At 44.4% G+C, this 15,990-nt stretch overlaps 1 protein-coding gene across 2 annotated transcripts in view; it reads left to right on the top strand.

Annotated features, from left to right (window-relative positions):
- ARIH2 (ariadne RBR E3 ubiquitin protein ligase 2) overlaps positions 1-15,990 on the top strand; it is a 52,670-nt gene continuing 36,680 nt past the window's right edge. Inside the window, exons 1-3 of one of the 2 annotated variants that reach the window (XM_060239393.1) lie at positions 1-286; positions 3,205-3,275; positions 11,011-11,360. In XM_060239393.1, coding sequence (XP_060095376.1) covers positions 11,109-11,360 — 252 coding nt within the window. In that variant the 5' untranslated portion in view covers positions 1-286; positions 3,205-3,275; positions 11,011-11,108. The remainder of the gene's footprint in view (positions 287-3,204; positions 3,276-11,010; positions 11,361-15,990) is intronic. The other variant, XM_060239392.1, reaches the window with a different exon arrangement.

The raw sequence follows: 15,990 nt of genomic DNA, 5'->3' as shown, positions 1-15,990 counted from the left end.
GAAAATGGTTGGCGCCGGCATTTCTTTTGCAGTCCGACACCGCCCCCTCCCCCCCTTTTCTCTATCCCGGCGGCGGAAGTGACGCCTGAAGGAGGCCACGGCTTCCGGTGCGCAGGCCACAGTGGCCCGGCTAGAGATGGAGGAGTCCTCAGGGAGCTGATTTTTTTCTCCCCTCTCCGAGTCTCCGGCAGCGCCTCCCGGTTCACCCGCTGGCCCTGGTGGAGTCGCTTCCATCGCCGGGGACTTCGGTGGCTCCGGCCTCCACGTCGTCCTGCCCGCATCCTGGGTGAGCGCAGAGGAGGGGGGGCCGGGCCTTGTTTACATAGAGGGGGGAGCACAGCGAAGAGGTCCCCCCTCCTTCACGGTCGTAACTGTAGGGAGGGGGCGCCTCGTTCGCTTTCTGCGTTAGACCCAAAAGTGTGCGGTAGAAAGGGGAGAGGGGTTGAAGTTTCCTCTCCCCTGCCAACGCTAGTATGTGGTGTAGGAGACTTCCTGTTGGGCTTGAGCACCTGAAGGCTGACTTCTGCCGAAGCAGAACTTTGGTCAGTGTTGTTTTCTGTGGGCAGAAAAAGCTTTTTAGGGTCTGAGGTAAAGGTCTCTCACATCATCTGTTATCTGATACTTTGAAATAGAAGTGTTGGGGATTGAACCTGGGACCCCTCTGCATGGGTTCAGATTCTCCCCCCCCTCCCTCCACTGAACTATACATGAGATTTTCTCTTGTCCTAGACAACTCGCTGTCTCTTTCAATGTAACTTATTAAAGGAAATCTGTTTTCAGAATAGGATAGAGCAGGGGTGGCCAAACTTGCTTAACATAAGAGCCACAAGGAATAAATGGCAGGTGTTTGAGAGCCACAAGACATGAATGTCAGATGTTTGAGAGTTGAAGGAAGACAGGCAAGCAAATAGTTGGGGAAAGGAGAGATAAGTGGAAAGAAAACTTTAAATGCATTCTCTAAGCCACCAGCTGGCTTGATTTGGAGAAGTGATTTAAAGAGGCAAATTCCTTTTCCAAATCTAGGGGTTGTGGGGGCTTCGAGAGCCCTGCCAAAGGCGTGGTGGGGGCTTTGAAAGCCACATAATATGTGCAAAAGAGCCACATGCAGCTTCCAAGCCACAGTTTGGCCACCCCTGGGGTAGAAGATACTGGTGCTCAGGGCTTTTTTTGTAGAAAAATCCCAGCGGGGACTCATTTGCATATTAGGCCACACACCCTGACACCAAGCCGGCCCGAACTGTGTTTTTGTGTGTTCCTGCTAAAAAAAAGCCCTGCTGAAGCTGTTTCCTATTATGTGCTCTTTGTTGTATGAGACAGAGCTGTGTCACCTCATGATGTAGGCACAAGAGTGACCTTTTGTATTAGAACTAAAGCAGAAAGTACTGCATGTGCATGTTGACCAGAAGCAAAGCCATGTAGTAGCAACAGTATGTAAGTTGTCTTACAGGTTATAAAAACAATAATTGTAAGCTACTGTGGGGACTAGGGATCACTTGAGGAATATACAATCTGTAATGAACAGTCAAGGTGGTGTAAACCAAAATCATATAATTCAGATTACACAAAATGATGTGCAGGCATTTAAGTACACAGTAGTGACATTAAGGGTAGGGAAAGAAACAGATGGCCACAGAATGGAGTGGTTAAGATGGAAGCTTTGGTCAGTACCAGGCAGCAGTGGGGATACACTGAAGACATTCTTAACAAGTGTTTGCCCAGCTTGATGACTCCAGTGCAAATCATTCTGAGTTCTCTTAACAGGCTTGTGTAGTAACTTCCCCTCTGGACCCTCCTACTTGTCATTCAGTCTCCTTTACCAAGCCTGTGACTTTAGCCAGATCTGCAAAATGTGCTGGTGGTGAAGTCAGTGATTGAGTGGAGACAGTACAAGCTGCTGTCTGCAGAATTTCCCTTGTGCATTTTTTAAAGCTGCAATATCATGTCACTATCCCTGACCCAAGGTCTAACCCAGGGATGGTCAAACTGTGGCTCTTTCACACATATTGTATGGCTCTCAAAGCCCCCACTGCACCATCAGTTAGCTTGGAAAAGGCATTTGTCTCTTTATGTCACTTTGCCAAGCCAGCCAGTGGCTTGGAGAATGCAATTAAAGTTCAAGTTGCTTTCTTACCACCTCTCCCTCCCCCATCTATTTTCCTCCCTCCCTCCCATCGTGCGGCGCTCAAACATCTAACATTCATGTATTGCGGCTCTCAGATATCTGACGCTTATTCTTCGTGGCTCTTACGTTAATCAAGTTCGGCCACCTCTGGTCTAACCCTTACTTTTCTACTACTTTTCAGCCCCTTTTGCTCCATGCCTAGTGCATGGTTGTGCCCAGCCTTATATTCTCCCTGATTCATCCTTTTTCAGTTCTGACTTCACAGACTGCTCAGTATTTCCTCTCGCTCTTCAGCCCATTTTATTTATTTGCCTAATTTTCTTTAGCTGCCCAGTGTCTTTTTGCCTCAATAGCACTTCTGTCCCCCTACCCCCTGTTGACCTTAAGCACTTTTTCTCCAGCGCCCCCTTAACGCAATCATCTCTTTGTCTAATCTGCCCACTTTCTTGACCCAGCATCTTTTCTACCTGTCCTTCCTTCAGACTCCTTTCTGAGACAGTTGCCATGCAGTACACTGTGAACTATCTTAATAATAATAATAATAACAAACATTTAATTTATACCCTGCCCTCCCTGCCAAAGCAGGCTTACGGCGGCTCACAACATAATAATCTTGCCCTCTTGTACTTCATTGCCTGCCCCTTTAAGTTCTTTCTGAGCTGAGGGTCTACATGGTATTTTATTCCCAGCCAACTTTTATTTTCCTCATGCAAGTTGTACTAGAAATATACACAAGTTTGTTTCCTGAGCAGCTGGAAGATTTGTAACATTCTCTGCATTTGAACTGACTGATCCTGTTATTGTCACAGGCTTCATTCAACAGGTAGAAGATTTGAGGGGAAATATATTCCAATTGGCAAGGTGCTCCCCTGGGGACAGGTATAGCCCTTCTAGTTTTCTGGTCAAAGTGAAATCAGTGGACTTGAGAACCTGTGAACTGTACTGTATCTCTCCATTAAAACAGAGGCTTTTAAAAGATTGGATGAAGAATAGTTCTGGTGGGTGGTCTTTGTAACACAGCTGAAATGTATAAAGGAGGCAGGGTGTTTTTCCATCATCTGAGAGTGGCTTTGTCCTTCCAGACTTGGTCAGGTACCTGGGATAACCGAACCCTGGAGGGGTAGCAGATGGTGGAAGCAGGGTAGAAGCCTGGGTGAGTAGACTTCTTTTGATAATCCCCCCAAATAACTATATGGATGCAGTACATTTGGGACATTTGAAGACATTCTGAGGTTGAAAGATTATTAGAGGTCAGTAATCCCAATGTATTCGGTTTGTAATCCTCATTGCCTGCTGCTCAAGAAAACTAGATAAAGTCATAGTAGGACTTCAGTCTAACTATAAATGTTTTGTCCTGAGATACCTCCATGCTCTACAGTAAAGAATTTCAAAGTGAGAGGTAAGACAACCTTTTCGCCAAGGTGCTGAAAACCTCCATAACATCTGACTCTGAAGGCTTGTACGGAAACTAAACCCTCGGGATGCATAAAACATGGATTCCATGTCTCTACACTAATGCGCAAAGTATGGGAAATAAACAGGAAGAACTGGAAGTCCTAATAAAGGAAGGAGACTATGACATAATAGGCCTTACTGAAAGTTGGTGGGATGACACTCACAAATGGAATATTAGGATTCAGGGGTACAACTTATTTAAGAGGGACAGGCAAATGAGAAAGGGCGGAGGCATAGCAGTATATGTGAAGGCGGTATATACTTGTGAGGCAATATGTGAATCTGAGCATGGCAGCTCAGTTGAGAGTCTCTTGGTAAAAATAAAAGGAGTAAGAAATAACAGTGATATTATTGTGGGGGTCTGCTATAGACCACCAAGTCAGGCAGAGGACTTGGATGAGATACTTCTACAGCGGATTGCAAAGTTCTCCAAGAGAAGGGATACCGTGATCATGGGAGATTTCAATTACCCGGACATCTGTTGGAAGCCCAACTCTGCTAAAAATGAAAAGTCAAATAGATTCCTGACTTGTCTTGCTGACAACTTCCTTTTCCAGAAAGTGAAGAAGGAAACAAGGGGATCTGCTATCTTGGATTTGATTCTCACCAACAAGGAAGAATTGATTGAAGAAGTGGAAATAGTGGACACCCTGGGCAGTAGTGACCATGTGATTTTGGAATTTACAGTCTTAGGGAACAGAAAAGCTGTAGGTAGTCAGACTTATAGGTTGGACTTCAGAAAGCAAACTTAGAACTATGCTGGGTAGAATCCCATGGTCAGCGATACTTAGGAGGAAGGGGGTTCAGGAGGGGTCGGATTTCTTAAAAGCGAAATACTGAAAGCGCAATCGCAGACTATTCCTGTGAGAAGAAAAAACGGAAAAAGCCTAAAGAAGCCGAAGTGGCTACATAAACAGCTCTCTAAAGACTTGAGAATTAAAAAAGACTCCTTTAGGAATTGTAAGGAGGGCCTTACAACCAAGGATAAATTTAAACAAATCACCAGTGCTTGTAGAGAAAAAGTTAGGAAAGCTAAAGCTCAGTATGAGCTTAGGCTGGTCAAAGATGCTAAAAACAACAAAAAAGGGTTCTTTTCTTATGTTCAGAGTAAGAAAAAGAGCAAGGACATGGTGGACCCATTGCGAGGGCAAGGTAGTGAAATTGTAATGGGTAATGAAGAGAGGGTGGAACTGTTCAATTCCTACTTTCCCTCAGTCTTCTCTTCTGAGGGAAACTGTGCTCAACATGGCAAAAACAGAACATATAAGGAGGGTATGATGCTCCAACCTAGGTTCAGCATAGGGGTAGTACATAAACACCTAGTTTCTTTAAATGAAACGAAGTCCTCAGGGCCAGATGAATTGCATCCAAGGGTTCTAAAAGAGCTTGCAGATGTAATTTCTGAGCCTCTGGCTATTTTTGAGAATTCTTGGAGAACAGGAGAGGTGCCGGAAGATTGGAGGTGGGCAAATGGTTGTCCCTATCTTCAAGAAGGGGAAAAAAGAGGATCCAGGTAACTACCAACCCATCAGCTTGACGTCTATACCTGGAAAAGTTTTAGAACAAATCATCAAACAGTCGGTCCTGGAACATTTAGAAAGAATGAATGTGATTACTAAGAGCCAGCATGGTTTTCTCAAGAACAACCTGATCTCTTTTTTTTGAGAAAGTGACTACCTTGCTGGATCGGGGGAATGCTGTAGACATCGTTTATCTTTATTTCAGTAAGGCTTTTGATAAGGTTCCCCATACTATCCTTGTTGACAAGTTGGTAAAATGTGATTTGGATTCTGTTACTGTTAGGTGGATCTGTAACTGGTTGACAGATCACACCCAAAGAGTGCTTGTGAATGGTTCCTCATCCTCTTGGAGAGGAGTGACAAGTGGAGTGCCTCAGGGATCTGTCCTGGGACCTGTTTTGTTCAACATCTTTATCAATGATTTGGATGAAGGAATAGAGGGGATGCTTATTAAATTTGCAGATGATACTAAATTGAGAGGGGTTGTGAATACAGAAGAAGACAGAAACAGGATGCAGAATGACCTTGACAGGCTGGAAAACTGGGCTAAAATCAATAAAATGAATTTTAACGGGGATAAACGTAAAGTTCTGCGTTTAGGTAGGAAAAATCCAATGCATAGTTATAGGATGGAGGAGACTTGTCTTAGCAGTAGTATGTAAGAAAAGGATCTAGGGGTCTTAGTGGATCATACGCTGAACGTGAGTCAACAGTGTGATGCGCTGGCTAAAAAGGCAAATGCAGTTTTGGGCTGTATCAACAGAAGTATAGTGTCCAGATCATGTGATGTGATGGTATCGTTTTACTCTGCTCTGGTAAGACCTCACCTGGAGTATTGTGTTCAGTTTTGGGCACCGCATTTTAAGAAGGATCTAGACAAGCTGGGACGAGTCCAGAGGAGGGTGATCAATCAATCAATCAATCAATTTTATTTGTATCCCGCCCTCCCCGCCGAAGCAGGCTCAGGGCGGCTAACAACATAATCAATACATTAGTTTTACAAGGTATTTGAACATAACTAATTAACACATTAATTAAAATTCTACTAAAACTGGGAGGGGTCTGGAGACCAAGTCCTTTGAGAAAAGGTTGAGGGCGCTGAGGATGTTTAGCCCGGAGAGGAGATGGCTGAGAGGTGATATGATCATCATCTTCAAGTACTTGAAGGGCTGTCGTATAGAGGATGGTGTGGAATTACCGTATTTTTCGCACCATAAGATGCACTCCCCCCCCAAAAAAAAGTGGGGGGGAAAGTGTGTGCGTCTTATGGAGCGAAGGTACCGGTACCTACCTTCCGGGGGGGGGGCGAGCCTCTGCCTCTGATCCCGGCGCTTCCCCCGTGCCTGCCTGCCTGGCTCCAGCTCTGACGCTTACAGCAAGCGCCAGGATCGCTCCCTCTGCCCTCCGATCCCGGCGCTTGCTGTAAGCATCAGAGCTGATGCCAGGCAGGCAGGCACGGAGGAAGCACCCGCCCCCTCCGCAAACCCAGCGTTTTGTCAGCGCCGGCTGTGGAGGGGGCAGCATGCTTCCTCCGTGCCTGCCTGCCTGGCATCAGCTCTGATGCTTACAGCAAGCGCCGGGATCGGAGGGCAGAGGGAGCGATCCTGGCGCTTGCTGTAAGCATCAGAGCTGGAGCCAGGCAGGCAGGCACGGAGGAAGCACAGGGATCGGAGGCAGCAGATCGCCCCCCAGGAGGAAGGTGCATCCTATCATCCGGAGCGCCTTATGGTGCGAAAAATACGGGTATTTTCTGTGTCACCTGAAGGTAGGACCAGAACCAATGGGTTGAAATTAAATCAAAAGAGTTTCCGACTCAACATCAGGAAGAACTTCCTGACTGTTAGAGTGATTCCTCAGTGGAACAGGCTTCTTCGGGAGGTGGTGGGCTCTCCATCCTTGGAGGTTTTTAAACAGAGGCTAGATGGCCATCTGACAGCAATGAAGATCCTGTGAATATATGGGGGAGGTGTTTGTGAGTTTCCTGCATTGTGCTGGGGGTTGGACTAGATGACCCTAGTGGCCTCTTCCAGCTCTATGATTCTATGAAGATGGTGGTATGTCAACAAACAAAAGATGGGGGAGAGAGAGAGAGAGAGGTCATACTTTGCTATACACATTGGGATGGGATAACTACAATAGAATCTGACTGTCTTGCATGGAACAATTCTTGCCCTCTGTAACTAGATAACTGTATTGTGCTCAGTACAAAAAAAGGGGGCCCAAAAGATGGAATTTATTTATTTAATTATTCAAATTCCACCCTCCCCGCAAGCGGGCTCAGGGTGGATCACAACATAAAATAAACATATAAAAGCAATCAATATAAATAACAATTCACTTCAATAAAACAGTATACAATCATTTAAAATACAGAGTTTTCCAGCTGGACTTAGTTGGTCTTCTACCTTTATAAACTGGGCTACCTACAGTAGTGGGTGATAACTTGAATAGTATCAGTAGTATCAGCAGCATTGGGGGAGCTAAGATTTTCCTGGATGCCCAGCTGCCTCAACCAAAGGCCTGGTGGAACAGCTCTGTTTTACAGGTCCTGCTGAATGGCAATAAATCCTACAGGGCCCTGTTCTCTGTTGGGAGCATGTTCCACCAAGTCAGGGCCAAGGCTAAGAAAGCCCTGGCCCTGGTAGAGGCTAAACAGACATCTTTGGGGCTGGGGACAACCAGAAGATCTTGATCTACAGAGCACAAGACCCTCTGGGGCACATATGAGGAGAGGCGGTCCCTCAGATGTTGGTTGCAAGCCACATAAGGCTTTAAAGGTAAATACCAAAACCTTGAAATGGATTCGGTACTCAGTCGGTAGCCAGTGCAGTTGGCGGAGCACTGGCTGAATGTGGGCCTGCACAAGCAATGCTGTCAACAGGTGCACCACTGCATTCTGCACCAGTTTCCAGATCAGTTGCAAGGGCAGGCCTGCATAGAGTGAGTTTCAGTAGTCAAGTCTGGAAGTGACCATTGTGAGGGTCACTAGCCATGTCCTGAGGGGAGAGGTAAGGTGCCAGTTGTTTAACCTTCTGAAGATGATAAAAGGCAGATTTGACTACCATGGGGACTTTGCCTCCATAGAAAGTGGACCACCCCCGGGCTTCTCACCTTTTGGTGCAAGTAGTGCACCATCCAGGGTGGGTGGTCTGATTTTCAATCCAACTCGCCTCCCCCCCCCCCCCCGACTCAGGTACAGGACTTCTGTCTTAGTTGGCTTGAGCTTCAACTGGCTCTGCTGTAACCATCCGGCCACTGCCTCTAAAGCCCTAGTCAAGGACTTTGGGGCAGAGACTGGGCAGTCACCCATTAACAGGTAGAACTGGGTGTCATTTGCATACTGATAGGAACCCCAGCCCAAGCCCCCAGACCAGCTGGGCAGGGGGGTGCATGTAAATGTTGAATAACATAGGGGAGAGAATCACCCCCTGCAGAACCCCGCCTTCAAGTGGAAACCGCAAGGGGACTTTTTCACCAAGCGCTCTGACTGTTTGCAGGGGAAGGAGGAAAACCACTGTAAGGCAGACCCCCTGGCCCCTATATCAAATGTAAGTTGAATAAATAACAATGGATCTAATTCTATTTATTTAGATTGTTGAAATGTTTATCCTGTTTTTCTGTTTGTCTAAGCAGTCTTGGCTGATTTTTTTTTTAATAACGTCATTACATCCGTCAATCTTCTAAAAGCAGCAGGGGAAAAAGGCATAATACCATGGATGTTTGGTATTATGTTCTGGGATGACAAATGGCAGAAGGGTGTTTGCTCATACATTGTCCTGTAAGGATTTAGCTTATTGCATATTTTAGCAGAACTCTTGATGTTCCACACCATTTTGATCATACTAGGTAATGAGATGTAAATCTTGATAATATCTGTGTACTTTGCAATGGTTTTTAGAGGTGAAATTGTAAAATGGCCGTTGTTTGCTCTTTCCAACTTTGTGGTTCTGGGTATGTGTGGATATGACAGCACACGATTGTCTGCCTTATAGCCTCTGACTTCTAAATTGTGTTAAACATGAGCACACTGCTCAGCTTTGCTGTTGAACTGTTGTAATTTCAGCCATTTTGCTTCTTGTTTCTGAGACAGGCAAAAATGCCTCTCACAAAGGTCGCAAGGACTTGAGTTGCATACTTTGAAGATATGAGGTGTCACACTTACTGCACAGTGTTTATTTAGTGCCATTATATTTAGTGCCACAAATTAGTTTTCACCAAAAAAGACTACTTTCTAGGTAAGATGAGGTGAGAAAGTTGAGAGATGGTAAACTGGTAGTAGAAGGCACAGAAAAGGTAAAACTGTGATGCTATAGAGCGGCATTTTCAGTAAAATGAATTTTGGAGGAGGAAAGGGGATCAGTTAATTATAGAATTGGAAGAGCCTTCAAGGTCATCTAGTCCAACCCCCTGCACAATGCAGGAAATTTACAAGTACCTCCCCCCCACCACACACACAGTGATCCAAAGTGGCGATCAGCATTTCCCTGGGCATGTAAGAAAGGGCCATGAGAACTAAGTGCTCATGCAACAATTCCTGCCCTCCTTCTCATGAGCTGCCTAAGTTCATAGAGTCAGCATTGCTGTCAGATGGCCATCTAGCTAATGGTGTTTGTTTGCTGTATTTATAGTCCACCTTTCACACTGAAACTCAAGGCGGATTGCACACTTAAAGTCCATGCAGTCAATAGGACAAGACTGCTAAGCAATATAATGGAACTAGGCAGGGATGTTGATGGCTGGCAGGCTGTTCTCCTTTGTACTTGGGTGGATGACCTGGTATGGGAGGGGTTGCATTCCCCCTGTCTAGGGCAGATTGTGTTTCTATTGCAAAGCTGGTTGGCAAACTCCAACCACCAGCATGGCTTAGGGACCTCCTGCTAAGCTGTAGTTATTTGATAGTCAAGTGTCAGGGTTGTTGAACAACTGTTTTTTTCCTTGTCCTCAAAAAATAAAAATTTGGCCTCCTTACACACTTTGGTAAGCTGTAGCTTAAATTATTAGTTCTGTGTGGAGCTGCCTCTGAAGACTGTTCAGACACCTCAACTAGTCCAAAGCACAGTGGCCAACCTGTTAACTTGATCTGACCTAAAAGGATACAGTACCCTGATCTGCAGGAAGCTGCATTGGTTCCCAAATTCTTTCTAGTGCTACTTGAAGTTCTGGTTTTAACCATTAAAGACACCCTACACAACCTGAAGGAATACTTTCTCTCTTTTTATAGCCTTGAGGAGAAAGCACTGTGGGCGCATCTCCCTCTGTTGGGTGTCCACAGCACTTCCTCCTCAAGAATGTGTGGCTTACTTAGACTAGAGCATTCTCAGTAGTGGCATAATCATTGTGATCATCTTCAGGGGCCCTCCTCTGGGAGCCGCCACCATCTGAGGCTAGATGGGTAGCATCCCCCCAAAAGGGCCTTCCCAGCTGTAGCACCAAAGCTGTGGAAAACAACAAAATTATAAGTACACAGTCCTAAACTCTTTGGAGGAATGCTAGGGTAAAATATGATAGAACAGCAAAAACAATTGCAACCTGAAATTTCTGTAACCTTTCCCACAGAAGAGTATTTTACAGCTCTCGTACCACTTTTTTTCCTTGTGTGGAAAAGGAAAGATTTATCTGTAAGTAGTGAAGTCAGGTTTGTAGCTGAACAGTGGTTTGGACATGGATCCCTTAACCATTTAGGCAGTGGGAATAACATGGATGCTCTTGGCTTATTAAATAAATGTGATTCCCAGGCTTCCATGTGTATGATCACCACTGCTTAATGTTACAAACTGAGAGATAGTCCTTCCACAGAAAAACTGCTTTGTTGCTGACATGTATACTCTTTGTGGGCTTGAAAATAAACTTGTTATTTTGTTTTTGTTCCCTTTGTCCCACCTTTCACCCCCTTCCTCCCCCCTTGCAATTTAGGAATTAGAAAAGTCAGATGAAGTCAAAAGAGTGGTAAAGTGTGCCGGAGTAAGAAACAGACATTGTTCTCCTGCTCTGCAGTTTGGCAGAGCCTTAAGATGTCTGTGGACATGAACAGCCAGGGCTCCGACAGCAATGAAGAGGACTATGATCCAAACTGTGAGGAGGAGGAGGAAGAAGATGAAGATCCTGGGGACATTGAGGATTATTATGTGGGGGTGGCAAACGATGTGGAGCAACAGGGGGCCGATGCCTTTGATCCCGAGGAATATCTGTTCACCTGCTTGACTTACAAGGAGTCCGAGAGTACCCTGAATGAGCACATGGTCAGCTTGGCCTCTGCATTAAAGGTGAGCAGCGCTGTGGCACGTGGTGAAGGTGCGCCTTTAAGGCTGCAAAATCCAACAGGACAAAACTTGAATCGTTCAGTCTGTCTTCAGACCAGTAAGTGGCAGATGCTCTGAAGTGCTATAGATTTGGTTGTGTTTCCACTGTCACTAGAGTATTCACCTCCATATTTTGCTTGTGTGTTTGCATGCATGTGTGTGGAAAGTGTACCCTTTAAAAGTGCCTTAATATCCATAGGTAAGCAAAATGGCCAGGGCTTGCTCTTAAGCTTGTTCATTCCTTTGCTTACTTTTCCCAATGGAATTGGCTTACAAAGGTTACTAGGCTGCAGTTGTACAGGTGTCTCAGGTTTAAAGCCAAATGGCATTTTTGGGTGTAACTTTCATGGCTCGGGTTAGTGCCTGCTCTTCCTCATAGCTTTCAGTTCCTTCTCATGGGCTTTAATTTCTAATTTCCTTTTCCTTTAATTACCCTTCTTTTGCTTCTTACCATTTCAGGGCTTGCCAGAATTACTTACTAAAGGGCCCGGTAAAATTCAGTATTGCAGCTGGGAGTAACTTACAGTTCTTGTCAGGACTTTTTCTGTAGCAGGAACTCCTTTGCATATTAGGCCACACATCCCTGATGTAGCCAGTCCTCCAAGAACTTACAGGGTTCTTCTTACAGGGTCCATTGTAATCTCTTGGAAGATTGGCTACATTAGGGGTGTGTGGCCTAATATGCAAAGGAGTTCCTGCTGCAAAAAAAAGCCCTGGTTCTCGTAAATGTACACAACAGGGTTGGCAAATGTGGTACATTAGCCAGTAAGCCGATGTCACACAATTGGGTTTTGCACGTTCACTCTCTCATTCAAACACATTGGCACCTCTTCCAGAAGCTGATCTTATCCTTCCTTTTTCCAGCTGCGCTCGTTCCTGTGAAGAGCAAATCACAGGAGGAAGCAGCCCTTGGGAATGGAAGAGAGGGATAGTTCTCTTGTGTTTGCTGTGTTACTTCCATGCTTTCCTGGGAAATCCTTCAGAACAAACTCCCACCTCTGCAATGCTTCATGGAGAATGAGCTGGGGGCCCTCGCAGCTGAGCAGAGTATGGCCTTTTATCATAAGGTCATTTAGAAAACAGGCTGGGGGACAGGTGCTTTAAGGGCTTGACATTGCCCATGGCTTGCATAGGCAGCAGTTGCCCCCTAAAAATTAATCCTGAATAACACATGGTGACTTTTTCTACTCTACCCTCTCGTACAGAGGGAATTGGCTTTTTGAATGGATGTCTTATTAGATTTATGAACAGTTCTGTGTAACTTAAAAGCATTTGCTTCGGTGGGGTAGGGCGGGATATAAATCAAATGAAATAAAATAAATAAATAAATTTGTAATCCTTCGCATGTGATCCATATCTCACTGCACCAGTGCTGGGATTCTTCCCCAACCAGTACATCTAGCTCTGGAAGTCATTGCCAAAAGGAAGATAAAGATATACTTAGCAAATAACTGGATCTATTTTAGGTCACCAAGTGAGTCCTCAAAGGCATATAACAAAAGTTCCAGCTTGACAATTGGATATTATGTTGTGTTTTTTGAGGAGGAATAATCATAGATTTCAAGAGAAGCAGATCAGAGCTCCTTGAAACCCTATCATTACCATGACAAATGGCTTGTTCAGAGGTAGGTGCTCTTGCCTCCTGCTGTACCCAATGACTAATTCTCCCTGGGAGGGAGACACTAATTTCTGGGCACAGTGAGCTGAAGAAAGCAGTAATCTCCTTTGTTTAATACTGCTTGGGCAGTAGACTTAATCAAGAAGCCTGTAAGCCCCTCTTCTTGGAGGGGAGAAACTAAAGGCTGGGAGAAGAGGTCCACTTGTGCCAGTATTGGAGCCATTTGCCGCATTGGTGACCCATAGCAGTGACCTGCCGTGAACTTGAAGTCGATTGTGACTATTATAGCTAAAGATGTGATGTATAGAATAGGCTTCAGTTGCTCGCTTCTGAGGCTTTTACTGATGCTTGAAACTTGGCTAAATAGCCCCCAAGCAAAAATCTATGTGTCATATAAACACCCTCTGACCTAGATAAGTTCTGAGAAGCTTATCAGGACACCACTGAGATGTGCATTCCCATTCTCTGTGGACACATTTAGTGTCTGGTGTTACTGGAAATAACACTGAAGTCCCTAAGTGTTGTAAGGCTGTCTTCATAAACCATTGAGTACATTCCCTCATAAAAGTGACTGCTTCATTCTGCCATCTTCTCTCTTGGTAGGGTATTTTTTATAACTTTTTTTACTTGCCCTGCCTCTTACCTCTTTTGGTTATCTAGCTTTGGGGGCTAGGCATCTTGAGACTTGGCAAATACTGTTCTTCTCAAATAGTTTCAGCAAGCTCCAGTCATTCCCATTCTTGTTGACTGTGAGAATCTGTGCCATGGCAGAAAACAGAATGATTACATTTCTGGTAAAAACAACATTGAACGCAGTCTGGTGTGAAGAACTTAAGTACTTCTTACCTGAGATAGGGATTTCCTGTTGTGTAATGTCCTTATAAAGATTTACGGCATGATTGCACTTGGAATACTGCACACAGAGTTGAGGCCACCTCATCTGAAAAAAAGGATGATATTAAGCTGGGAGAAAAATTCAGAAAAGATCAACCCAGATAATTAAAGGTTGAAGCACCTTCTCTGAGAGGAAAGGCTCAAGAGCAGAGGCTTTTCAGTTTAGGGGGGAAACGGCTAACACTGGGCATGAGAGAGGTTTATAAAATTATGCATGGTATGGAGAAAATGAACAGAGAGTAGAAACAATTTTCTAATTCCATAAGATTAGAACTCGCGGAGGGGGGCATTCCATTCCAACAAAGGGGAGTTGAAACATAATTGTGGATTTTGTTGAAATTTTGCAGTTGGTATATATTGCAGTGCATCTACAGCCAATTAAAAATATATATCTGAGGGTAAGGGAGGGTTTTGTCCACGATGGGCATAAACAAAAATCAAGCACCAATTTGCTGTGGCATCCAGTTTGTTGGAATGGGAAACAAAGTCCAGTTAGCCCAGGTGCCTGCATTCAGATGTCACAATGAACTGATGTTCCAAAACCTTGAATCTTAAATTGCACAGGGAAAGGAGAGAACAACACCTGAGCACAGCAACAAATTGTTGTACCTAATATGGAGAAATGTGATCAAAGCCTATTTGTTCATGACATCTGAAATTCTGGTAATTCTTGCAACATACTTCAAAGGTATGCCAGCATTATTCCTCCATTGTATTTGTGGGAGATAAGACTGAGAGAGCATTGCCACTCAAACCTGCCAAGGGTGAGGCTTGAACTTGGAGCTTCTTGGTCTACATCTCAGTCTCTTAACCAGCACACCCTATGAGATCTTGTAAAGTGTAGCAGAACCATACTTGTTGGCCTTGGTTTCTCATATAGTATGTCTCAATGCTTTTCAGTTTAAGTGCCGCTGACTGTAAGTTCTTGAACATGCAGGCAAACATGTTGTTTTAGAACAGTGGTGGGATACATTTGGGGTGCCTGTGAAATTTTCAGATGTTACTTATGTCAGGGAAGCAGAAACTATGCACATGTGTACATATGTCTGTTTAAAAACCAAAGATGCTACAAACACTTTTTTTTAGGTGCCTAAACTTAGAGGCAGACATTTGGGAAGTGGAGATGGTCCAAGCCTCTTCTCTTGGCTGTGAAGTTCTTTGTGTCACGCCATTCTTCTCATACTTGCATGTGTGAGTGCCATAACAGGACTGTGATCAAAGTATTTCCATTTCCCCCACCCCTTTTTTCTGCCCATGGGTATTCTATGGAAAGTGTATCCCTCTTGCCCTAAAATGTTTTGAAAAGAAGGACTCTTGGCGACAACCAAGCAACATGGGTGTTCTTACGACTAGTACAGTAATTGAGCTGTTTTGATATGTTTGTTTTTGCAAATGTTACACATGTGGGTTTTTTATCTCAAGGAAAAGGTGATCACTGGAATCCAGTAAAAGGTCATGGAAGCTTTGTGAGTTCTTCAGTGCTAGCAGTAGGTGCTGGGGGTATATTAAAATAGTAACTAAGAAATAAAGTGATGGGAGGGCCACTTTGCAAGTGGGATAATATAAAATATTTATATAGTATATCTGATGGGACAGTGTTACATCTCTTGGTCATACCAAAAACATCTCTGGTGAAGAGCTCATAAAACAGCCGAATATTTCGAAAGCATTTGTACATTTGTGAATTGGCCTGGAGCAGCACAGTAGTGGCAAGGTGGTATGTTGTTAAAGTTTGCTGCTTGATTCTTTCAGTCAGTATAGATAATCCCAAAGTTCTTTCTTGCAGCTTCTGATCTGTTTGTATTTTTTCTAATGCTTTTCCTCTGCTCTGCTTTAAAATGGTGCAAGAAATGCACTAGGGCAGAAGGTTGATCTAGGGCTGGTTCACGGTAAATATCCTGAAACTCCCAGCTCAGGACCAATGTTCCCTCTAAGCTGCAGAGTCTTGTGAACAAAAATTCTCTTTTGCGAGCTACTGGTATTAAGGTTGTGAGCTACTGACATTAAAGTTGTGAGCTACGGCATAAGTTATTGTGCTCTGGGGCCATTTTTCCTGAGCTAAGACAAAAATGTGTGAGCTGA

The sequence above is a fragment of the Heteronotia binoei genome, chromosome 5, assembly GCF_032191835.1.
Source record: "Heteronotia binoei isolate CCM8104 ecotype False Entrance Well chromosome 5, APGP_CSIRO_Hbin_v1, whole genome shotgun sequence".
Taxonomy (NCBI): domain Eukaryota; kingdom Metazoa; phylum Chordata; class Lepidosauria; order Squamata; family Gekkonidae; genus Heteronotia; species Heteronotia binoei.
This window is presented reverse-complemented; position numbering and strand designations above follow the sequence as displayed.